Raw genomic sequence first — 24525 nt, 5'->3', positions numbered from 1 at the left:
CTTTGTTTGCCGGAGTAGAAAGCGACGATGTAGACCTCGACAAATAGACGAATATCGAGACATCGCCGTGGATTACATACTATGTATGGCTGCCATGAACGACACTAGCTAGCAAGTCCGGTACTTACAGCACATACAGTCATAGTCCATGTTCCCAAACCGGCGAAGAAATGCCAATTCTAGACTCTACGGATGCTCCCACCAGAGAATGTAAGACCCAGGCATCGTCTCCCCCAAGCAGTTCGGAGATTCTTTCTCCAAAGTCCTATTCAGTACGAACCCATTCTTCTCGAATACGCGTACACTCCCGATGTTGCCTATGAACGCTTCTGTACGCATTCGTCGAACCCCCATCCTCGGGATCGCCCAGGCAGACAGCAGCGTGCGTAGAGCCATCGTCATGATGCCCCTGCCGTGATGCGAACTCGCAAGGTAATCTGGTCGTCGTACGGTCAAATCAGATCACACAGTAAACGCAGAGATTGATCTCCTACGTACACCCTATGGACCAGACCAGCGCAGGGTCGCCTACTTGTCTCCGCGCGTTCTCCTCTGAGAGTCGTAGTCGCTCCTCGGGAGCCTCGTGCGGGTATACGCACCTGCGGAACGCGATGTCGCCGAGATAGACTTCACTGCCATCCTCCTTGATCTCCCTCAAAATCCGCACCGGACAGCCTCCAACAATCTTGGGAGGCGCCTCCGGATCCTTCGCGCTCGCCCCACGGAGCTCACGCAGGATCGCGTCCGACTCCTCTATGACGCTGGACACCCAGCTTTCGGCATGCGATGGGGTGTACGGGTACGGCGGGCCTTCCAGCCATCTGACAACGTCGGGGTTGTTCAGGATAGGCACGGTGAATGCAACATCACTCGGCCGCTGCGGTGTTAGAATGATGTTCTCGAGAGGGCTGCCCAGGCGCAGATATGGTTCGCCCGTGGCAGGGTTCACCTGTAGAGGATGCAGTTGGGAATGAGACATCTTGATGAGGGGAGCATCCTCGCCAGGTTACAAGCAGTATAAATAATCATGGTCGAGTCAGATCGAGTCAACGGCGCTCTGTCAATACTATATCAAAAAGATGGATTCAACGGAGGCTATCCTTCAGGTAGAATGACGTACACTTCGCGTGTTTGGAATATATGTAGCGATACTGAATGCAGAATATTAATATTTAGGTATATTTGTCCGTGCCAAATATTCCGGAACTTATCAACACACCATAGCTAGCAGCGCTTCAGTCACTCCGCCACTATGCTTTCGGACTAATTGTAATAGCCTTGTTCCTCTACTTCACACTACCTTTGTCTCACGACAGCTGTCCCTTGGACTTGTATCCCTACAAGTAGTCTGCCTTAATGGGTGTTAAGTCGCTATGGACCTTGCTGGATCCTGTCGGCAGACCGGTTCCGTGAGATGCTTTCCTTGCGAAGTCGAGTTCTATTGACGGAATATGATCCAGACTGGAGACTATGGAAGGGAAGTCAATGGCTATAGACTCAAGCATCTGGATATACCAATTTCAGGCAACGATGCGCGATAAGGAAGGCCGGGGTTTGGTCAACGCTCACGTTCTTGGCTTCCTTCGTCGTATATGCAAGCTTTTGTTCTATGGTATTAAGCCTGTCTTTGTCTTTGATGGAGGGGCTCCTGCCCTCAAGCGAGCTACCATTGTGAGTGTTCCCAGACACACTCTGAATGTTCTTAAGCGTGCTCTTGTAGTCTGAGCGCAAGAAAAAGAAAAGCGGGGCCGCTCTGAGTCATGCAAAGGTTGCAGAACGGCTGCTTGCAGCGCAGATGAGGCGGGAGGCACTGAACCAAGTCAAGACGAAGTCGTGAGTACTATTCCCTCTACGATGGCGATGGTGTATTCACTATGTTTCACAGAGGGTCTACCGGCAAAGGCAAGGCTCCAGAGGGACCTGTTGTTATCAATGAGAATACAGTGTATCTAGAAGATGTTGACGATTCTCTGCCCAAGACGCCGTCAAAGAAGATACAAAAGGGGGTAACTGAGCCCACGCCTCCGTCGTCGAGAAAGAAGTCGCGTTGGCATGACCATGATCCGTACAAATTACCAGATGTTAACCTCGATGAGGCCATTGCTAACGCGACACGGTCTATGGTTCCGGACCCTCGTCTCGCAACTGAGGATGAATTACGCGCCTTCATCGAGGAGATGCGCCCGGAAGATTTCGACGTCACCTCTCCTGAATTCCGCGAACTACCTACAGAAGTTCAGTACGAAATTGTCGGTGATCTTAGGCTCAAGTCGCGGCAGATGTCCTACAAGCGTCTTCAGAACATGTTGAGAAATGCTAAGACCCCATTGGACTTCTCGAAGGAACAGATCAAGAACCTCAAGCACCGTAATGCTCTCACACAGCAGCTACTCATTACTACCGACACCATTGGGAAAGCCAATGTCACCATCCCTATTAGGATAGCCAGCGAGCGGAACAAGGAATATGTCCTCGTCAAGAACGAAGGCAACGAAGGAGGATGGGTGCTCGGAATTCGAGACGAGGGCACCCAGAGCAAACCAATCGAGGTTGACCCTGGCAGCGACAAAGAGGATGACCAGGACAGTGACGCTGATATGGAAGAAGTGGCGATGTGCGTCATTGCTGTGTGGCGTAAAGGTATCATCGCTCATTCTGTTCTCATACAATATGTAGCAATGATAAGCCCGTATTCGACCCGGAGATGAGGGAATTTCGGAGAGGCCAGGCCCTGGCCGCTTTGGCCAACAAGTACTCGCCAAAGAAGCTGGCACCGTTGACGTCGAAGGCATCGCATAAGCCAAAGAACGTACGACCGCTCTTTGCTCCAGATGAAGAGGAGCTACATCAGCTTCCGCCTAGTGATGATGATAACGACCACACGCTTGCCCTGGTTATTCAAGAGTCGTTGGACGAAGAGGAAGCCTCGCAGTTACGTCAGGCGTTGGAAGCTTCCAAAGCCCAGTTTCGCGTTTCTTCGTCCGAGTTTAATGCTGGCGCGTCCACGTCGCGCACCACACTTAGCGACTTGAGGCCTTCCACACCAGAACAAGGGGCGTCATCGCGCGATCACGATGTACGAACACCTATTCGACAGACCAACAAACCAGATTCCGACGACGACTTGTACACCACGCCTGTACGTCTGGAGACTGCACTATCCATCGCAAACGTTGGTTCTGCTAGGAGGTCATCGGGACAGATCAACCAAGTCTCAAATCAATCACCGTCTATGTTTGGTGTCCCTTCCCTACTTCTGCCTTCTCACGTTTCTCCTCCGGCTCCTGTAGCAGTCGAAATACAGTCGGATTCCGAGGATAACATGGAAGAGGTATCCCTCGTACACAGTCGTGCGACACCGGTTGTCGTTGCCGCAGAAGCTACATTCGAAGGCCGAGTCTTTCCCGAGGCTTCTGTTGAGCAGTTGCCTGAAGGACTAAGCTCGGATTCAGATGACGACATGGAGGAAGTGCCTTCAACTCTACCAGTTATGCATACAAAAGCTACTTCGCCTGTCTCTCGACAAGAGACATCGCCTCAGAACGGGTCTCCACTTTCTGAGTCCGTCCAAAGTCTAAGAACACTACCACCAAGCAGAGCCGTATCCCTACAAGCCTCAATCCACGGACCTCGCCATAATGAGACGTCTCTGGAGCTAGGAAACGACGGCCAGGTACCTCCAGACTCGGACGAGGCATCTGACCCATGGGATCAACCTGTGTCTTCCACAGCAGATCCCTCGGGGAGCACCCTCGTCCCTGTAGAGTCTACGGGGGACAGCTGGGACGCAGCGGAAGAAATGGATACCCAAGCAGAGGAAGGGGAGTTCGCTCGATTCATATCGCAGGTCAAGGGCAAAGACATTAATGCTGTGCGGCGCGAAATCGACGAAGAGATCAGGGATCTACACCAGCAGAGGAAAGCGGCAATGCGGGATTCCGAGGATATAACGCAGCAAATGGTTTCTCAAATCATGGTGAGCGCCCTCGTGAACTGCCGATTATAAGCCTGACGGCTGGTAGATTATGTTGCGCCTGTTCGGAATCCCGTACATCACGGCTCCTATGGAAGCAGAGGCGCAATGCGCAGAGCTGCTCACCCTAGGTCTCGTCGACGGTATCATCACAGACGACTCCGACGTCTTCTTGTTTGGTGGCCTGCGCGTCCTCAAAAACATGTTCAACCAATCCAAGACGGTCGAGTGCTACCTTCTTGCCGATCTGGAGCGTGAGCTAGGTTTAGATCGAGACAAGCTGATTCGGCTGGCGTACCTTTTGGGCAGTGATTACACAGATGGCCTACCGGGGGTAGGCCCAGTTGTTGCTATGGAGCTTTTGAAAGAGTTCCCCGGGCAGGATGGCTTGCACAAGTTTAAGCACTGGTGGCAGAAGGTCCAAGGCGGCAAAGATACAGCTACCGACACCAACACCAGTTTTCGCAAGCGCTTTGTAAGTTGTGCTTGAGGCTCTGCTTTGACTACCTGCCAATGCTCTCCACAGAAGAAACGGTTCAAGGACCTTTACCTACCTGACGACTGGCCTAACCCAGCAGTTGTAAGTGTGACCAGGACATCCGAAGTGTGCAGTACTTCATCTTGTGACAGAGAGATGCGTACTACCATCCAACTGCAGACAAGTCTGAGGATCCCTTCAAGTGGGGGCTCCCTGACCTAGACGCGCTTCGAGAGTACGTGCAACACACTTGTAGTATGTGAGCACCCTTAACATGAATTCATTAGTTTCTTCAATTCAGAATTGGGCTGGCATCAGTCGAAGGTTGACGAGCTCCTGCTGCCCATAATCCGCAAAATGGGAAAACGAGGACAAGTAGATTCAAAACTACCAATATCTGCAGAGGTCCCAGATACTGACACATTTTACAGAGCTCCGTGGCTAAGCAGGGGAGTCTTACGAGTTTCTTCGACGTTCCACTCGGAGGTGCAGCTCCTCGCAAGCGACAAGCTTACGCCAGTAGAAGACTGCAGCAAGTCGTATCTGACTTTAGGAAGGAACGCGTCATGCAACAGTCTGCCGAGTCTTCCGCAGCGTCAGGGGAAGAAGATGCAACCATCGGGTCTGATTCTGAGGTCAAGGAGAAACCAGCCAAAAGGAGAAAGACGACTGCCGCCAAAGGGAAAGGCAAGGAAGGCACCCTGCCCACTAGTAAGAGATCGTCGACTGCCAAAGGCAAGCGTGGGCGCGGTGGCAAAGCCAAGCAAGCCCGCAAGCGGCAAGCGTCTGGGAGTGCAGGCGAGTGCGAGGATGTTGAAGTAACTCCCGCGATAGCTGGGTCGCCTCCACCGCCGTTGTCTGTCAATTTGCGGCCTCGACCGAAACCTGCCTACCGAGGCGCACAGGGGCCCACCACGTCAGATGAGGAGGGCGAGATATAGTATCGGACGAATCGTTCGGTAGATTTAGCACAATATGTTCCAGATAATTACTGGTGGCCGTAGCTTCACTCATGTTGCGAGTGGGCGATCATTCAGTTCAGTAAACTCTCGGGATTGTACGGAGAAACGCTAAATGCGGTACAATGGCATTGAAGCTCTATTCCTCATCAGTTTCGGATTCAGGTCTCGCCTGAAAACACGTCAGATCATCGCAGGCCAATACACTGTGAGGACAGACCTTGTTCTCTTCCAGTCCACCAAGCTCAGTCTCCAGCCCAGAGTATGGGTATTCTCGGGGTACAGAAGGGCGGCTGGGAATTAAAGCGAATTTGGTGATTACGCCAAATGTAGTGAACCCAGCGACGGCGGTCATGAACCAGCGCAATGCTGTCGATGGGGGAACCACGGGCGCATCCGGACCCCACATAGAGAGGATTTCCTCTTGTTCATGTAGCTAGTAGTCGAATGAGGTGAACGTCGTACAGGACTGAATGAAAGTGGCTACTCACTGGCTCGCCAAAGTTACGACGCATCTGCCAGTCTTCCCATCCTCTCGCTGGGCGACGCTGTTTCGAGATATACGGCAGGCGGGGATAGTCGGCGAGCTGGGGGTCGTCGTCGTCCTTAAACGTGGCAGGTGTAGCGTACGTGCGCAACGCTGGGACGAGGCGTGCCGCACGAATGGCGGAGCGCACGCCTGCCGTTCGGGCTGCGATGAGCTGCATGGATAGTGCTTGACGAACTGACTGAGCGCCCGTCATGAATAATGCGATAGTTTGCGCCGATATGTGGGTTATCTTAATTTAGCTATCTATGAGATAAGGGCCTTAGCGACGCCCAAAACGGAGCGGTGCCCTGAGAACCCGGCGATCACGAATTTGATGGTCAGTGGGAAATACCTCCGCGGCGTGACAACATACCTAATTAACATCGCAGCAAATCAGACCTGCAACCGGCGGTCGGCCTTCTGTCGCTTATAGCAATGATTCGCCAACGCAGGTATGTCTGGAGTTGTCCACTTACCTCCTTCGCCTATCGAACCACAGGGAGATTTTACACGTCCTGCCCCAACTTGAAGGTCTAGCAGTCACTGGCGGCCCGGTTCAAGCTACTTCTTGTTCTGACCATTCTTGACGACGCAGTTCATCGTTCTCGTCCGACATGTCGCAGGATAGCGTCAGCAGAGACATACAGACAGAATTGCTTGGCAAAAGCACAAGGAAGGCGGGGCACCGAAAATGGGACAAGAATGGTGTGCCCTATCCCGCTGAGAATTCATCCGAACTCATGCTCTTGTGCGTATTCACCCGCCATGCCTTATTCCCTGTATCTGAGTCTCGTGTAACAGCGACAGCTGGAACTTCTTGTTTCTGAGCAATCTTGTTCAGAAGAACGTGACGATGCACAGGTTTGATCCTCCTCCACGTCGTGTCCTCGAATTGGGATGCGGCAATGGCATATGGATTATCGAAGCGGCGAAGCGGTGGACGGTGAGGTTCTAGATTTTAGGATGTCTTTGACATGGATTCTATGAGGCCACGAGCGTTCTCGTATTTGTCTATGATCCGGCGGCAGACGCGTAGCTGCGGCGCTGCCTTCCTTTCCCGCATTAAGAACGCACGGGGCATGGGTCATCGCCGCACTTACCCCATAGCGGTAGACACCACCCCTGGTGTTGCGGAAGGACGTGGGCGTCATTGCTACGCCAATCTGTTTGTATCCTCGTAATCAGTACATGTTACACATGCCAGTCACCTCTTGTCCCGAGAATGACAGGCTGCGTAGATCCCGGACCTCGTAGAATCTATCTCAAGGATATCTGCATGCACCGCTGGCCATACTCTGACCCACTTGAAAAACGCGCCTCTAGGATACCGAGTTCGTTGGTATGGACTTGCTGAAAGGCCAGCCTGACTTACGTCGGGAGGAAAACAATCTGATGCACCTGGCGGATCGAATAACCTGGGTACAGGGCGACATGTAAGTACTCATGGTCTCCTTATACTGCGTGTCTCAGTATTATGACAGTCTGAAACCGCTGCCATTTGCGTCGGAAGAGTTTGATTTCGTCCGGTTAGGTAATGTTGGTCTCGCTATTCCGGAGGACGAGTGGCAAAATCTCTTCGAGGTGTGTTGCTTTCTTTCTATCCTTTGCGTGCCATAATGGTATGCTCTACCAGGAATGTGCCCGCGTTTTGGTTCCAGGAGGAGTTCAGGAGGTTAGAGCCAGTCATTGGCACGCATATCGAAAAGCTCATATAACATCACTCAGATCATCGAAGACGACCTCATCTTCCCCTGTGGGCGTCCACCAGAGAAAGAGAAGGAAAAAGAAGGCTCGAAGAGCAGTAGCGCAAATTCTCAGACGAACCAAGACGGGTCCATGTGGACGGGAAGCTTATCGACGCTCAGTAATTCATCCACCGTCTCTACCTATTCATCCGATCGCGAGCTGGTTCTCGCCCCGGATAATGCATCAATCTCCCCTCATTCATCCAACCGTGAGTTGATCACTACCGCCGATCCCGTTACAACATCCGCAAGCACGGACTCGGCCTCGGCGTCGTCCTCGCAGTCTCCCGCACCAAAGAAGGACGCCCGCTTTCAGGATCCCCATGACCACACCAAACTGGCGGAAGCATGGCACAAGATGCTCCAGCGCAGGTTCATCACCTCGAGCATCATTTCTATCCTCCCCTTCTACCTCTCCACCTTTTTCCAGGACATCCGAATGATGCCGACGGTGCATGTCCTCATCCCGCCCAACACCAAGGAACTGTCGGAAAACGAGACGATTCCGCACTTCACGCGCGGTCAGATGTCCGACAGGCTATCCGAGTTGCAGCTTGACCTGAACGTTGATGGGTCACGGTGGTCGACGGATGCCTCCTCCAAGAAAGCGAAGACACCGTCGAAGGCTGCAACTCTCTCAACCCACGCTGCGGTACATTTGGCGAGAGCCGTGGAGACGGTACGGGCCTGCAAGGCTGCAGTGTTGGAAGCGTACCTTGGGGAGCAGGGTCATGGGACAAGCGAGGAGGCAAGCATTCTGCAAGAGGAGTTCGCTACTGCCTGGGCTAATTGGGAAACGTGAGTTTTCGACCTCTGATTCACACGAATTCACCGCTGAAACTTCCCTTGGCAGCGATATGAAGGAGCGCATGAGCTTACGCGCAAAGGTGTATCAGATGCTCGCGTGGGTAGACCCTACATGCGGCGAACATCCTGACTGGGTCGTCTGGCGGGAGCAGGCCGGAGAGGTCGTAGACTCAGACAGCTCGTACATTGGACCCGATAATCTCTGCAGATCTGTGCGAGGCTTCGTAGGGTACAAACCAAAAAACGCACAAAGGGGCTGATAGCCTGCTTGCTTCACATACTACTATCTATGTTGGGATCCTTCCCAGGAAGTAGATCATACTGACCTTGCTTGTTTAGATCTCGCATTGCTACATTCTGCTGTGTATATAAGTTACTCACATCGCTATCGCATTCACAACTCGTACGCGTTCATGTTTGCAGCCTCAACATGAATCCCCTCGTCCGAGACGCGTCCTGACGCGTGCAAGGCGCTCACAATATATTGACTCACGTGACACTGCCCTCCAGTTCTTGTCTCCCTCCATCGCGATCGCATCCACACCTTCCAGAGTCCCCTACGTCCCCTGTTGTACTCTATCATGTCCGAGGCCCCGAAACCAGCTGAGAAGTCGACCGCGGAGGCCGACTTCACCAAATACAAGGTGCGGATCGTCCGTGATCGAGTAGCAGAATGTCCTTACAATTTTGTTGCGCGGAATTAGACGGCCGCGGACATCGTCAATGTGGTCATGAAAAAACTTGTGGCTCTCAGCGTTGAGGGCGCGAAGGTGCTCGACATTTGCGTCGAGGGGGACAAACTCCTCGAGCAGGGTACCGGCGCCGTGTATAACAAGCCCGTGAAGGGTGTGAGAGTTGGCAAGGGTATGTGCGTCCTTCTCGCGCGCGCGCGCGCATTCTGCTGAACTTCCCCATCTTTTTCCGTCTGCAGGGATCGCTTTCCCGACATGTGTATCCGTAAACAACACTGTAGCCCACTTCTCCCCCCTGGAATCCGACCCCGCGTCCTCATTAACCCTCGCAAAAGACGACGTCGTTAAGCTGCACATCGGCGCGCACATCGACGGCTTCGCAGCAGTCAGCGCGGAGACGCTGGTTGTGGGCGCGTCGGAGGACAATCCGGTTACGGGCCGGAGAGCGGACGTGCTAAAGGCGGCGTGGCATGCGGCAGAGATCGCTATGCGGCTGGTGAAAGTGGGGAACAAGAATTGGACGGTCACGGATACGTTGACCAAGGTCACCTCGGCTTGGGACTGCAAGCCTGTCGAAGGTGAGCCTTTCCGGCGCACCTATCTCGATGCTTGAGTCGATCTACATCCAGGGATGCTGTCGTGCCAGCAGACGCAGAACGTCATTGACGGCAAGAAGCGCATTATCCTGAACCCGGTAAGTCTCACGCATTGAACGTGTTTATACAACTTGCTCATCATGCTGTCCAGTCTGAAGCTCAGAGGAAAGACCTCGAGGGTGTCACGTTTGTAGAGAACGAGGTGTATGGCATCGACATTCTGGTATCGTCTGGAGAGGATGGCAAGGTGAGAAGCTCGCTCTCGCACTGCTTATATTCAGCTGATCCCGTCGACGGTAATAGGCTCGTGCAGAGGACACGAAGACGACAATCTATCAGAAGGACTCGACCGTGACCTACCAACTGAAGATGAAGACGTCGCGTGCCGTCTTCTCTGAAGTACAAAAAAAGGCCGGAGCATTCCCCTTCAACATTCGTTGCCTGGAGGATGAGAAACGTGCGCGACTGGGCCTTCAGGAGGCGGTACAGCACGGTCTCGTGAAGCCGTACGACATTGTGTGAGTAGTTCTGATTGACTTTTACGACACTTCCTCATCTCCCATTCGCAGTTTCACCCCGTCGAACACTTTCGTTGCGGCCTTCCACTTCACGATCGCACTGCTGCCAGCCGGTCCAGCTCTGATCACGCACCCTCCTGTTTGGTACAAGCCTGAGCTCGTGCGGACGGAGAAAGAGCTAGAGGACGAGGAGCTGAAGGAACTCTTGACGAAGAAGCTGCGAGAGGACAAGAAGAGCAAGAAAAAGAAGGCAAAGGCGGAGGGTGAGGGTGAGGGTGAAGGATCCGAGGAGAAGTAGTCACTAGTCAGTAGCCAAGAAGTGAAAGAATGTATCCTTAGTGCAACACACCTTGTTCTCCGAGAAGCAATTATACATTACGACGCTGCACCATTCTCCGCGTTTTCCCCGAACTCGCCTATTGTTCGCACCACCAGGTCGACATTTTCGAGAAACGCGTTCACCGTCAGACGGCTGAGCCTGACTGTCAATGTTGAGAAGGTACTAATGCCTCATCAGGGCCAGCTTCTTGCGAGACAAGTTGTAGCTCACGCAATCAAAGTGCCACCATCAACAGAAAGATCTCGCTTAACATCTTGCGGTTGCAGCTCTTTGTCTACTTCTATAACCTGCTTTGCGATCGCTGCGTGCCTCTCCGACGCAAATGGTATGCGAATGGTCCTTTCAAGCGATTAATAAGCACAGCATGGACTAAAGGTGCTGACAGAGTCTCACACTGTGTGCCAGGCTACGTCTGTGGAAGACATAGCTCGTAAGGGTACTCGATGGTCGGGGATGAAGTCAAAGTTATGATGAGCGTCCGCCACCCGAGCTCGATTGATCTCTCTCGACAATCTGGAGGTTCGGATCTCACCGTCGATCTGAGCTCTCGCGCCCACTTGCATTGCTTCACAGGCAACATTCACTCAAGAAATGTAATATGCGATACATTCACGACGAGGTATACGATGATAATAGTCATCAATTCAAGAATGCTAGCTAACACTATAATGCAGGATTACAGCTACTGGTTCACAGAACGGTGACCGTCAGAAGGGCCACCTTGCCGTCGATGGCGATATCTATCGGTTGAAAGGGTCAAGGTCAAGGCTGAGACATGACTAAACATAGATTAGGAGCCAACCGTGATTAATTCCTTGGCTCCCAGGTTGCAGAAGTCCTGTCAGGAATTGAACGTCGGTTTGGAATTCTACGCCGCCGTGTTTCGTCGTCCCCGTGGCGCCCGCAACGAGAAGGTCACTAAAGACGACATGAACTACTGTGGGCAAGATCGTGAACTGTCATGGAAGAATGGAACGCACCGGCCGCGGTCGTAACCATCTGGTGTAATCGTATGGCCCTCCGCGAGGTCTTCTTCCTTGGAAACTCTGGGTTTCGTACAATCTGTGAGCAGACCACGCAAGGAGACACTTATTGGACTAACGCCAAGAAAAGCGCGCCACTGTCCGCTAGGGGCCCGTTCTGAATGAACAGTCTGCGCCGAGCAACGTTCGTCAGTGAGCCGACGCCGAATCACACGTTCGTTAGTCACTCTGTATAGTGTGACGAGCAGCGCCTACAACGAACCTTAGATGGTTCCCGCCGAAGACTGTCTCTGCGCATGTCCCACCAATGGCATAGTTATGGCGCAGCTCGACGGTTTGGTTTACCCAGCCATGACCGTCACCAAGATTTGCGGGCATTGGTGCACCCAAATGGATGTCCAGGCACTCCTCGGCACTAACGATTCATGGTACATGAATGAGTTCACCTACTGTGGACACTCGGAACGCCCGAGGTACTCACAAGCCCAGAGCTAGTGCATACTGGTAAAACCCACTCTCGGTCAATACCTCTGGCGAACTCTGCCCTGAGATGATGACCTTGTAGAGGCAAAACTGTCTGAGCGGGCATTATGGTACAGAGTGGTGGGCTCACATTCAGCGGTTCACCTACACCGGTGCCTGCACGGTCGAGCATTGAACCGCCGCCGATGCGTGGGTCATAGAATGGAACAGCAGCGTCAGCCGCGAGCGGCATGTTAGCGTTCACGACGAGCTCCAGCTCTGCCAGCGTGGGCAGAACCAGAGCCATCAAACAGGCAGCAAAGGACAGTAACATGGCTTGGCACACGAGAGATTCAGCAGGAGACGGTGTATGCTCACGCTCACGCTCATTTATATCTTCAGGACCTAAGAAGTCTGTCACATAAGAAACGTTGGTGGAACATGCATAGGGTCTGCCCGTGGGACTCGAGGCGCGACGACATCAGAAAAGGGAAGCGGAGGGTAATAGACAGCATTCTCGAGAGACAAGTATAGTGGCATCAACGCTTCTGCACACACGTTGGGTCGCTTCGCGCCCGCATGGGATCCGGCATGAGAGATGCCCATAAAAGCACGATAGTCTTCTGTAGCAGCGACACGTGAGACCGAGAACCGACGCCCGCCTAATAACGCAACCTCGCGGAACATCAAACCGTTGAGAACGCGCGTGACCAAGCGGGAAGAGATAGGAAAGCTGTTGTTAGGCTCGGCGCCCAGGAGGTCACTGAGGTTACCTGCCATGACGCAAGTTTCGACATCCATACCGAGCTATGATGGAGTCATCCTCAAGGCTACGATACCTACAGCTTAGTAAATATAGGCAGCCTATCGCAACTTTGCAGTCTAGAGTAGTCGCACATAAATTGACTTCTGCAGCGTGCCGGAGCAGTGAGGCAACGAAACCGCATGCATAACACCGGGCGGCGGCGGGGACAACTTATAATTAGCAGATAGCCCACAGTAAGGAAAGCACTTACGGCGTTGTACGCATATTGACTCGCTATGGATATGGCTGTCGTATACTAGCGTGCGTTGCATGAGCATTCAAATAGGCCAGGCGTGATGTAGTCCAAGCTAAACATGCTGCTTTGGTTATGCTCCTGGACACAGAGGCGTGGCGTCAAAGAATGTTAGAGAGTGCTCAGCACCCGGGGTTGCAGTTATCCTGTTTGCAGACGAGGTCCACTGAGGACGATGAGAGATGAGTTTCAAGAGCTGGCGAGAATGTCAATGGTTGTCATGAGTGCACCATAGCGCACGTAGTCTTTATCAGGATGCATTGGGCGAGTTATGTGCGGCAAGTACTGGACACGTGTGAATACAGTGGAGTATAGTCCCAGAGAATGCGAGTTATATCGCCGTGCAATGTACATCCACCACACCGTATGGCAAGACATACTGCCTTGGAAGACCAGCACAAGCACGGACAGGTCAAGCTATTCAATACATCTGGAGGGCACCTGAGCCTGACAAGAGATACAATGCTATAGTCAGAAGGTGAGGCCAGAGGAGAGTAAGATAGAGGACAATATATCCGTTGAGCGTCGACTGCAGGGCCGTCTTTATCGCAGTGGAAATATAATTAGTCGAGTGTCGATGAGTGGTAGTGGAATGTTGTCTCGTACCCATCCCCCCGTATCCGCACTGGGGCAGTTAGATAGGCGCACCCCCCCCCCTGGATTAAGCGCCCTACAAGCGCCGGAATGTAACGGTCACGGTAGGCTTCTGGTACCTAGAAATGATGCGATCTTTGATCGCTTTCCAAATCCGGTACTCACACCTAGCAGGTCGTGCTCGAGGAAGTGTCAACAAAGGCATACCTGAGCTTGTAAAATACTTGAAAGGCCACACAAAAAATATTTATGCCAAACTCAGCCTGTAAGTTCATGACCAAATGAAGTATCATGTGGAAAGCATCATGATGAAAGCTGCAACTTCTCCTTTCAGTACCTGTGGCATCCTCATGATGCTACTGGAGGGGTATATCTCATGAAATACTTAGGTTGCTGGTGGATATAGTATATAAGACTTATCTAAGATGCTTGAAACAAGTAAACTTGAGATTCTGTAGCAGACCACAATGTAGCGTCCACCAGTCTCGAGCACGACCTGCTAGGTGTGAGTACCGGATTTGGAAAGCGATCAAAGATCGCATCATTTCTAGGTACCAGAAGCCTACCGTGACCGTTACATTCCGGCGCTTGTAGGGCGCTTAATCCAGGGGGGCGCCTATCTAACTGCCCCAGACCCCCTTTTCGCGGTGGTGGGGTGCGGATACGGGGGGGATGGGTACGAGACAAGTGGAATGCGGCGGAGAATACGGATGTCTCGTAGACGCCCCAAGCTGGTCACACGCTTCGACCAAGGGGCAGGCGTACCCTCGTTAGTTTAGCGCTGGCCCCCGGTCACCGATTGGGTGGGGTATCCTCCTTATCTCTGATTAGAATGTCCATCCTGACGATCTGAGTATTGTATTCCGCCTCGCCAACTTACTCACTGGTCCTCCTATTGAGATTGAGGCTGTTCACTTTTAGCCATTCCTCAAAGCTTCATGATGGACCTTGATATTGTCATTGACCAGGATATCAGACAAGTTGGATCTCATCGCTACGAGAAGAACATGAACAGCGGTTGAGAAAAGACTTGCAGTATACTAATGAATTAGATAACTTGTGTTTTGTCATACAGCTAATTTTCCATTTCCATTGCAACATACATAATTCATGCTGAAGTCACAGAGTTTGCAAGTATATGTAGTACTTTTGAGAAAGTATGAAGTGGAAAATCTGATTAGATTGCAAGATGGAATGGACATTCAAGACGAGATGGGGCGCTCAAAATGTGAGACGAGCGCCCAAGAGTTGCACTTGCTATTCCTTACACATCAAGCATTGTCTCTTATATCAGCAATTCAGGCGCACAGGGACCAAATTTATATTGGTTACATGCTGCCATGAGCTTCCTGAAGCTCAATTGGAGGATCTGCACTTGTAGGAAGTTGTTTACGGAAATCGAGCTGGATAGTTCGATCGGGGACCCCGGTCACCGATTGGGGCACTACACCACTAGGGTTGGTGCCGGAAATCAACGTTACGCCTGCCCCTTGGCTTCGACTATCGGTATTTGGATCAAACACAGATGGAGATTTACTGTATGTAGCAAGGCCGTTTTATGGGAGGAAAACACACTTTGCAGGTGCCGAACGACGAACTGCTGGAGTGCGAAGTTAACGACGAGGCTTGAGCAGAAAAGTGATTGACAAGGTCGACACGCCATCCACAGACCGTGTCATGAACATGAGATTAATCGTTTACAGAGTGATGGACAATCAAAAGAAGCAATTGCACGCAGGTTTATAACAAGTAGAAATATCGATCAAAATTACTGTCATACATTCGCAGGGCCTGTACATTAGTAGTGAAGCGTTAGTTTCAGCACATCGAGAAGGGGCTGCGGTCCACAAGACCAGCAGACAGCTCTCTTGACAGGTGTATGGGCTACCAGGACACTGGCATTCCCGGCTTGCACACAGGTACTGAACTCTACACAATTAATTGGGATGCAAACTGTGAACTAGACAAAATGCTCACAATTAATCATCGTCTTCATCCGAGTCCAGCAATCCAGTGAAGGGCGCGGGTACCTCAGCTTGTGGTTTCTGCTCGCACTGCACGACACGAACTCGAGACAATAGTTGTGGGCGACGGACGGAATACAGCGCCTTCAGATCGACTTCACAATTAGGGAGATGTTCGATGACTATATCCAAGTGGCCCAGTTTCTCGAGCAGAGATTCGTATTGCCTGAGAAAGGGCATGACTGCGGCCGCCGACTGGACGAAGACATGGATGACTTTGAGCTCCGGACATGGTGCGGGTCCTTGCGGGTCGCGCCCCCTCCGAAAGTTCTGGAGAACTTCCTTCAATTGGGTGCTGTCAATGTGAATAGAAGTAAGACCGGGCAGCATCGCCAAGAGGGCCCCAAGATCCTGCGACAATTGCATCGACGCCGAAAGCCATAGCTCCTGAATGTTAGCTGTCGACACCATGTCTGACAGCTCCGATGTCCATCTTAAGGAACGCTCTTTCTCGCCCAATTTTTCCTTGGAAAACGAGATCCCAGAGTCAGGGCCTACGACCAATGCGTTACAATGAGATATGAAAACCATACGATGTAACTGCGAAGTTCCGAGCATCCGAGCGCAATCGACCTTCCCGGAGCCATGCTTCCAGTTATGGACTTCCACAAAGGTGGCGGGGCTGAGGTCGAGTCGTGGAACAATGGCGGCGAGCTGGTTCCAAGGGACGCGGGAAAGCATAAGCTCGCGTAGGTTTGGTACGGAAACGACACCTATGCTATCAAGATCTACAAGATTCTCGTCTTCAGGGCGCTCAAATATCATACTCTGCAGCACTGGGCATCTTTTGAGCCAGAGGAGGACATCGGACGTCTTCCCGGAGTAGCGCACGAGGCGGAGAGATGTCAAGTTCTTGAAGACTTCGGAAGGAGCCCAAGTGCACCATCTCACCTGGAGGCTGCGGAGACGCGGCGAGTAACAAGCAAGTTTTGAAAGTTCAGTTTGTGGATTTGCACCAGCCGAGGAGTAAAATTCGTTGAATTGCAAAGTTTCCAAGCCATCCAAATGGACGAGGACGTCTTGATGGTTCCCAGAGAATGCACCCCAATTGAGCCATCTGACGCGTTTCGACTTGAGAACCAAGTGTGCGCAGGGGCTGAGGGATCCATTCGCATGCAGCTCGAGGGGCAACGAACCAGAGCGCTCGAGGGAAAGGTGCCATAACTGTAGAAATTTTGAGTCAAGCTCGCCTGTCGTGTCGAATGCTGTCCAGAGATACGGAGTGGCCTGTGCAACATCACGCCAATGTCGACAGATCAATTGTAGGCCCGTAACCTCCTTGAGACGCGACTTCACGTGCTCCCTCCACTCTTTGTCGCCTACCCGGGCACTTGGTGGAGGCGCAACATGGCTCTCGAAGATGTGACTAAGTAACTCGCCCGGGAGAGCATTGATATGAGATCTGGCATCCATTTCGGTCCGGATGGACATAACAAGTTGCATCAGTAAGTCATGGGACCCTTGGAGCTATACCATCATGATGAACGAACGCGAGTGTGTATCAAGACACGAACCACATACCTTGTCAGTGCTGTCACCGCCTTGATGAGAATTTCCATCAAAAGAATTATGAAAGATTTCTCTCACCTCCAGGAGGCAACATTCTCTTTCAGCATCGCTATAGTAGACGCATTGAGCGGCAGCGAAGTGGGAGGTTCCTTGGGTGGCGCCATACTGGTGAAGTCACGGTTCAGAACAAGTTTCAGTTAACAGGTCTCTCTTTCCAGCTGTAGAGTATTGGATGTTGTCAACAAGTAGTATGGGACCTGGAGGAAGGAGTGAGAAAGAAGTCAGAGTGAGAGAAGAGCAGCAATTTGAATGCGGCGTGTGGCCACTGGTGTGGCGGGCCTTGATCACGTGGTACGTGTCACTGAATGCGCGCCCGGTCGAATGTCGAGTTGGAACCTCCGGTGACAGGATTTGAATTCTGCAGAGAATGCGTGCCTCACTTTCCATCCATTGCTGCGACATGCACTACTTTCCGAATGATCTTTTGCTCGCACACGCGCCTGCGATTCGTATATATATACATACATTGAGCAGCCACCATGGTGGCCCCCGTCATCTACGCCTTGTCCGGTGAAGAGTCGCCTGCCTACATTTGTATCCGCGTTTTGAAAGCTCATAATACGCCAAACGGGGAGCTAGAAAGCCAGTCTATCACTCCTGCCGCACATTGTCCTCCCCAAGTATGTCCGCAGGAGAAAAAGTGTGGTGCAGGAACACTGACCTCTCTGCAGACAACTGCAACATGGATCACTCTAGAAGGACCATCTTTGTTCTTGACGGGCTTGGTACTTCAGCTGCGCTCACCTCCCAGACAGTCCAGGTTGCTCTCCGAGATGCACAGTCGCCGCTAGGACATGTCGTCCTGTTGTCCTGTCACGCCGCTCTTTTACAGGAGTTCTCCTCCTTGTCAGCAGACGAAATGAAAGATACTGGTGTCGACATTCAATGCTTACAGAATCCTCTCGCTGTTCTTGACGTACCTCCTAGCCTTCGCACGAACACCCTAGTGGCAATCGTCAACTTGTACTTGACGCAGATACTCAGGTTTCTGGCACATACAGAGGCCGGACACCTCGACGCAAGAACATGTGGTTATGATAATCAGTATGAGGTACTGGGCTTCTCGACTGGGCTTCTCGCCGCCGCCGTCATAACTACGTCGACAGACATTCCTACCCTGATCTTTCGAGCAGTGGAAGCCCTCAGACTTGGGTTCTGGCTTGGTTTTCACTCACAACGCTTTACATCTGCAGCGATAAAATATCTTTCTGCCTCCTCCGATTCTTCCCCATGGAGTCTGTTGACTTTCGGCTCTTCACGCGAAGAAATGCGTGAGGCCATTGATCGATACAACGCAGAACATGTAAGCCAGGTCGCACAGAATGCCATTGATGCTCATCGCTTCTTTAGAGAAACGATGCGGATGTGTTTCTCACTGCCGTTACCAACCCTATCTGCGTCACTATCTCAGGCAGACCGGATGCTCTTTGCCGGTTTAGAAGGCAATATTTACCAGAGACAGCGATGTCGTCCCAATTCGTCCCGATCCATGCTCTGTATCATGCTGGGATACTGGAGCAAGTCAAGGCTGACGTGATGCGCGATGTTGCGCGACGCAATGTCAATTTCCCAGACTACGAGGATCTCCGACATACACTTCGTTCATCACTAGACGGCAAGCTGCTCGATCGCACACTGCCTTCGGCTGAAAACAGCCTTGCAGAAGCCGTAGTGAACATGATTCTACTCTATCCAGTTAATTTTGACGTGGTCGTGGACACGTTGCGTTCGGAGTGCGCTGCCGCAAATACGCTGATCCAACTTGTCAACCTCGGGCCTGATGCTGGACTCTGGCGCAGTGTTGCTCGTGGCTTGCAGGGTCTGCAAGTCTCCCTTACAGATCAGTCGTGCTCTGCTGCAGCGCAAACACCATCTTGTCGTGCGATGCGGGAGCAGGAACCAATTGCGATCGTGGGTATGGCCGTCAAATTTTCTGGAGCAGGAGATGTCGACCAACTCTGGAACCTGCTAGAGAAGGGACTGAACACGGTATCCGAGGTATATCCTCCTCTCATCTCGTGACCGTGTTGTGCTTATGGTTCGAGTCCTTGCTTCAGATCCCAACTGATAGATTCGATGTCGAGAAGTACACTGAGAAACCGCCTGGCCTAGGTCGAAGCATGAGGACGAAGTATGGCAACTTTCTGCCGGACGCGGATGTCTTCGACAATAGTTTCTTCCGCATCTCGCCTCGTGAGGCACGGAGCATGGATCCTCAGCAGCGAACTCTCCTGCACGTCGCGTACCACGCGCTAGAAGATGCGGGTTACGTGCCAGATGCGACCTCCACCCACAATCCCGACACTTTTGGCTGCTATGTTGGAGCTGCCACAAATGACTATGTCCAGAATCTGCGAAATGACGTAGATGTGTATTACAGCACTGGTATGCCGATGTGCTGTACGGCGTTGGCTCCCACTTATGTGTCATCTTATAGGTACCCTTCAGGCATTTCTAAGCGGCAAAATCTCATACGCCTTCGGTTTTGGGGGTCCTTCTACAGTCGTCGACACTGCCTGCTCGTCGTCCATGGTCGCGATATACCAAGCATGCCGCGCATTGACTGTTGGAGACTGTCGTGCCGCCCTCGCAGGTGGCGTGAATGTCATCTCAAGCCCAGATGTAGGTCCTTCATCGCCCTCTTAGCGATGACGGTCGCTAATTACTACACTCAGATGTACATGGGCTTAGATAGAGCGCATTTCCTCAGCCCAACAGGCCAATGCCGCCCATGGGATGCCTCTGCCGACGGCTATTGTCGCGCGGAAGGGTGTGGGATGTTCGTCTTGAAGCGTCTCTCAGACGCGGTAGCGGAGAACGATCGCATTCTGGGCGTCATTCGAGGCATCGAGGTGAACCAGTCCGGGAAGGCCGACTCGATCACGCACCCACACACTGATACGCAGATGCGGTTGTATGAGCAGCTGCTGACGTCCACCGGCATTTGCCCGCACGAAGTCAGTGTCATCGAAGCGCATGGCACTGGGACTCAGGCAGGAGACCCGAAGGAGCTCGAGGGTCTGCGACGCGTCTTTGCTGCATATAGAACTTCTGACAATCCCCTCCACATCACCTCTGTGAAGGCGAATATAGGACACGCGGAGGCCGCGTCCGGGGCGGCAAGTCTTGCGAAGCTGGTCTTGATGATGCACAATCGCACTATTCCGGCCACGATCTCGTTCAAGCAGCTAAATCCTCGTATCCCCGACTTGTCGACCGACAACATCCGTATCGATACTGTGCCTGTCTCATGGGATGTTCCCGATGGACAGAGGCGGCTCGCGATTCTCAATAATTTCGGTGCGGCCGGCTCTAATAGTGCTCTCATCCTTGAGGAGCCACCAGTGCAGATGCCGCCGAGCTCAGGTTCACCTCCCACAACTATCTTCATTGGCTTATCCTGCGAAAGTGAAGACGCGGCAAAGCAACTCCGCGATACATATGTTCGCGAGCTGAGCGATCGCGTCCATGATCAGTCCGCGCTCGTAGATTTCGCATACACTGCTACTGCTCGCCGCCAACTCCATAGCTATCGCATCTCTGCTTACGGCTCGACGCCGGAAGAAGTCTGCGCTAGACTGCACGATGCGCCTGTAATCCGGGCGGAAAGTCAGCCGCAGAAAGTAGGCTTCGTGTTCTCTGGCCAGGGCGGACAGTATCTCGGGATGGGATCTGGGCTTTACGACAATGTGCCAGCCTTCCGACGAGTGGTGGATGAATGCCATCACAAACTGCTTTCGTGGGGATTTCCTGGCATTCTCGACGTCATTCGGCCGATGCCGGCGAGCGCATCGGATTCCGCGGGTATTGACGACCTCGAGATGATGCAGACGTCCACCTTCGTACTTGAATGTGCCTTGGCCTCGTTATGGACATCTTGGGGACTTATCCCTGACGTCGTCGTGGGACATAGGTAAGAGGTCATTTCCATATGCCATTGAAAGGACGGATTTTGACAGTGGTTTAGTTTAGGAGAGTACGCTGCTCTTGTATGCGCGAAGGTGCTATCGCTGGATGACGCCCTCTGGTTGGTCGCCGAACGCGCCAGGCTCATGAAGACGAAATGCATGGAGCAGCAGTCCGGGATGCTCGCCCTAAGGATAAGCTCAAAGGAGGCCATGAGGATTATGACAGAGAGATTCGCCTCTCAGGAACTGTCCATTGCATGCAACAATAGGTAAGTCTATTCGTGGCTTGTCCAGGAGATATCACCAACGCAGCCGGTAGTGACACAGACTGTGTTGTTGCGGGCGCAAGTCAAAGTCTCGACGCTTTCCAAGAATATTGTAAACAATGCGGCCATCGAGCCATCCGCCTCAGCGTTCCTCTTGCATATCACAGTCCAGCAATGGATCCTATTCTCGAAGACCTGCTCAAACTAGGACGCCGGGTGAAATTGTCACCGCCATCTGTCCCGTTCTTGTCCACCCTTCATGGCGTTGTGATCGGCTATGAGTCAGGATTCGCGATTACCCATGACTATTTTGCTCGGCACTGCAGGCAGCCCGTCTTGTTTCAGGAAGCTGTGCAGGCCATTTCTGGAGATGCCCATAGCATACGTACTTGGATTGAGATCGGCCCCCATCCTATCACGCTGCCATTGGTCCAGTTATCCATCGACTTGCGACAAACGCATCTCCTGCCGTCCCTGCGCAGAAATGTGTCAGACTACCAATCGCTGAGTACGGCCTTGTCCAGAATCTATTTGCTCCGAACGACTATCTCCTGGCGCAAGGTCTTCTCCGATCTCGCACCATCTGCGAAGCTCCGGGACTTACCGCGCTATCCCTTTGCGCAAACCCGTTTCTGGGTTGCTTACGAGGATGAACATCTCACTGCTGTCGCTGCAGATAGTGTCCCCGTCACATTAGCTGCCGCGCTGAAATCTGCATCGACGTCCACTTGTGAAGACGACAAGATCCAGATCGACTTGAAATGCCTCGATGAGCTCATACGAGGGCATGAAGTCGCCGGCGTCGCCCTTTGTCCAGCCTCCGTCTACCATGAACTCGCCTTTTCTGCGGTGCGCCTATCTCTAGTCAACACAGGCCGACTGGATGACAAGTCTGCGCTGGAGCTCGAAGGCGTCATATATGAAAATGCGCTTGTTTATGCGCCAACAGCAAAGCAGACGATCTCTATCGTAACCGCACAGACAAAGGATCCGGAGGGGTCAACCTGGTCATTCAACATCATTTCTTCGGACATCGACGCTGACACGTCGTACCTCTCTCATTGTAGCGGGAGATTGAATATTCGGTCCCTTGCAGAGGCTTGTTCGAAATTATCCACAATGCAGGAGCTCGTCGAGCGACGGAAACCCTCTTTGAGGATCGGGAGTCGCGGCACCCAGACATTCTACACGCAAGGTGTCTACAATGGCAAGTTCTCGAGAGTTGTGAAATACTCTGAATCCTACCGTGCGATTAAGGTCGTAACCGTTCGTGCAGACGGGGTTGACGCCTATGCCATCATCCAAGCACCCCCGCCGCCCACTAAGGGATCATATGTGATCCATCCTATCTTCATGGATACTCTCTTGCACGCGGCTGGCTTCCTCTTGAGCTGTAATGCCGAAGATGACGCATTCATCTGCAGTCAAGTTGACAAAATCCTTGTCCTACCAGAGTCCATCAGCCCATCCGGAATGTACGGCGTCTATTCCCATATCGGCTTCATGTCTGACGATCTTGCAACTGCCGACGTGGTCGCTGTTGCTCTTGATGGGACGGAAGGGCAAGCTGTCGCCTACATGAAGGGAGTTCGATTCCGGCGATTGAAGCTTAACATTTTAGGCCGCATCCTGCGCGCAAATGCTCCGCCTGCCTCTCAACCTACACGTTTGTCACCACATACTCGACCACAAGGCGACTCTTTCGCAGATCACAGCGCTCAGGAATCCCTTCCACTTTCTCCGCGGCACTCGCTGGATAAGGTCAAGGAGGTGTTATCGTCAGTCCTTGGCATACCATCACAAAGCTTGGAAGAAGACAAAGACCTTTCTCGTCTGGGACTTGACTCACTGACCACTATTGAAGCTCGATATGCACTCAGGTCGGCGTTGTTTGTAGACGTCCCCACGGACGTATTTGTTCGCTGCAAGACCATACGACAGTTGACTCAAGCTCTGGCAGACCGCTCTCCCTTGGCTGAACCTAAAGCCGAAGTTCGTGAACAGTCTACAAATAATAGCCTGGTCCTCGATCTGGGACAAAATCCACAGCTGCTTCAAGACCACGGCATGGCCGGTGCAGCCCCTCTAATCCTGATTCATGACGGCAGCGGTCTGATACAGCTGTATCAGCGCCTCCGAGGTCTAGGACGGCGAGTATGGGGCATCTACAATCCAGCAGTGGCCTCAGGAACACAGTGGCAGCACGGGCTGCTTGAGATGGCCGCACACTATGTCAGCCTGATTGAGCGCGCGGTCGGTGATGGCTCGTGCATTATTGGAGGTAAGACACTACCTCATGTGTGTGCAAGCAAATTTAGCTGACACCTGGGACCTAGGATGGTCATTCGGTGGTGTCGTGGCGTTTGAAGTGGCTCGTCGGCTTCTAGCGAAGGGCATAGATGTAAAAGGGCTTGTCCTGATCGACACTCCTTCCCCACTTGTCCAATGTGCTCTGCCGGACACCATCATCGACGCCGTGTTGGGCGCACGACACCACGCCACAAAGGCATTAGACGTCGTCCGGGAGCAGATGCGATATGCTAGCAGGGCCCTTCAAGAGTACGACCCGACGCAGTCCCAAGGCAACCACACCAGTCCACTCAATGCTGTCATACTGCGAGCCAGAGATGCATATCCGCTGAGCGAGGAAGAACGTCGCACGGCCTCTTTCCTCGCGGACAGAGCAGATCCCGCAGCGGTTGCGCATCGTTGGGAGGAGCTATTGGGCGCTGTGGTCCCCGTACTCGACATTCCAGGCAATCATTTCACGCCCTTCGAGCCTGAGAACGTGAGTGTTGTCATCTTTGCCGAAATGTGTGAGTTTGCTGACACAACATCAGGTTGAAGCTGTATCCGAGCAATTGAAAGAGGCGCTAGCGATGTTAGACTCAAACGTCTGACTGGGCCCTAACAACGCCCGTCAGTTTACAAGTCTCCGTCTCCAACTTCACGCAGACGATGATGCACCCGGTAAAAGCATACCAATTTCTCTTTCATCCAACAATATGAACATAGACAGGATAC

General features: G+C 52.5%; 9 protein-coding genes across 9 annotated transcripts; 4 read left to right on the top strand and 5 right to left on the bottom strand.

Annotated features, from left to right (window-relative positions):
- Positions 1-116: 116 nt before the first annotated feature.
- POSPLADRAFT_1041621 (hypothetical protein) lies at positions 117-1024 on the bottom strand. The gene is made up of 2 exons (XM_024477943.1): positions 499-1024; positions 117-437 (listed from the first exon to the last, which is right to left on the bottom strand). Exons 1-2 carry the CDS (start codon positions 977-979, stop codon positions 187-189), a joined length of 732 nt encoding a protein of 243 aa, XP_024334572.1. The 5' UTR covers positions 980-1024; the 3' UTR covers positions 117-186.
- A 332-nt stretch (positions 1025-1356) lies between these two features.
- Positions 1357-5463, top strand: POSPLADRAFT_1185751 (hypothetical protein; the record flags this gene model as incomplete). Its single annotated transcript, XM_024489176.1, has 11 exons — positions 1357-1409; positions 1461-1671; positions 1721-1830; positions 1886-2614; positions 2677-2971; positions 3098-3976; positions 4023-4448; positions 4500-4553; positions 4604-4686; positions 4739-4826; positions 4883-5463. 11 exons carry the CDS (start codon positions 1357-1359, stop codon positions 5390-5392), a joined length of 3438 nt encoding a protein of 1145 aa, XP_024334571.1. The 3' UTR covers positions 5393-5463.
- Positions 5464-5490: 27 nt separating this feature from the next.
- Positions 5491-6117, bottom strand: POSPLADRAFT_1067793 (hypothetical protein; the record flags this gene model as incomplete). The annotated part of the gene is made up of 3 exons (XM_024482227.1): positions 5491-5582; positions 5631-5846; positions 5902-6117. The coding sequence occupies 3 exons, from the start codon at positions 6115-6117 to the stop codon at positions 5550-5552; spliced, it is 465 nt and encodes a 154-aa protein (XP_024334570.1). The 3' UTR covers positions 5491-5549.
- Positions 6118-6442: 325 nt separating this feature from the next.
- Positions 6443-8905, top strand: POSPLADRAFT_1041619 (hypothetical protein). Its single transcript, XM_024477942.1, has 7 exons — positions 6443-6687; positions 6741-6882; positions 7263-7372; positions 7421-7520; positions 7573-7611; positions 7665-8482; positions 8538-8905. The coding sequence occupies exons 1-7, from the start codon at positions 6554-6556 to the stop codon at positions 8749-8751; spliced, it is 1557 nt and encodes a 518-aa protein (XP_024334569.1). The 5' UTR covers positions 6443-6553; the 3' UTR covers positions 8752-8905.
- A 114-nt stretch (positions 8906-9019) lies between these two features.
- Positions 9020-10698, top strand: POSPLADRAFT_1174304 (hypothetical protein). Its single transcript, XM_024488284.1, has 7 exons — positions 9020-9135; positions 9196-9355; positions 9423-9761; positions 9813-9877; positions 9931-10026; positions 10083-10297; positions 10349-10698. The coding sequence occupies exons 1-7, from the start codon at positions 9073-9075 to the stop codon at positions 10593-10595; spliced, it is 1185 nt and encodes a 394-aa protein (XP_024334568.1). The 5' UTR covers positions 9020-9072; the 3' UTR covers positions 10596-10698.
- Positions 10673-10972, bottom strand: POSPLADRAFT_1155843 (hypothetical protein; the record flags this gene model as incomplete). The annotated part of the gene is made up of 2 exons (XM_024486992.1): positions 10673-10799; positions 10848-10972. Coding segments are annotated over 2 exons (252 nt in total), but the record flags the coding sequence as incomplete, so codon positions are not given.
- Positions 10973-11327: 355 nt separating this feature from the next.
- POSPLADRAFT_1155873 (hypothetical protein) lies at positions 11328-12335 on the bottom strand (the record flags this gene model as incomplete). The annotated part of the gene is made up of 7 exons (XM_024486998.1): positions 11328-11377; positions 11440-11555; positions 11618-11683; positions 11740-11790; positions 11883-12035; positions 12102-12178; positions 12234-12335. 7 exons carry the CDS (start codon positions 12333-12335, stop codon positions 11328-11330), a joined length of 615 nt encoding a protein of 204 aa, XP_024334566.1.
- Positions 12336-15713: 3378 nt separating this feature from the next.
- Positions 15714-17189, bottom strand: POSPLADRAFT_1156255 (hypothetical protein; the record flags this gene model as incomplete). The annotated part of the gene is made up of 1 exon (XM_024487049.1): positions 15714-17189. One exon carries the CDS (start codon positions 17187-17189, stop codon positions 15714-15716), a length of 1476 nt encoding a protein of 491 aa, XP_024334565.1.
- An 820-nt stretch (positions 17190-18009) lies between these two features.
- On the top strand, positions 18010-24346 carry POSPLADRAFT_1155943 (hypothetical protein; the record flags this gene model as incomplete). The annotated part of the gene is made up of 8 exons (XM_024487010.1): positions 18010-18630; positions 18678-19325; positions 19385-19712; positions 19765-19949; positions 20003-21240; positions 21295-21504; positions 21555-23782; positions 23838-24346. The coding sequence occupies 8 exons, from the start codon at positions 18010-18012 to the stop codon at positions 24344-24346; spliced, it is 5967 nt and encodes a 1988-aa protein (XP_024334564.1).
- Between the last annotated feature and the right edge of the window lie 179 nt (positions 24347-24525).

This window comes from Postia placenta (assembly GCF_002117355.1).
Source record: "Postia placenta MAD-698-R-SB12 unplaced genomic scaffold POSPLAscaffold_17, whole genome shotgun sequence".
NCBI classification, from domain to species: Eukaryota; Fungi; Basidiomycota; class Agaricomycetes; order Polyporales; family Adustoporiaceae; genus Rhodonia; species Rhodonia placenta.
The sequence above is the reverse complement of the archived record's forward strand: the minus strand, read 5'-3'. Positions and strand labels throughout refer to the sequence as shown.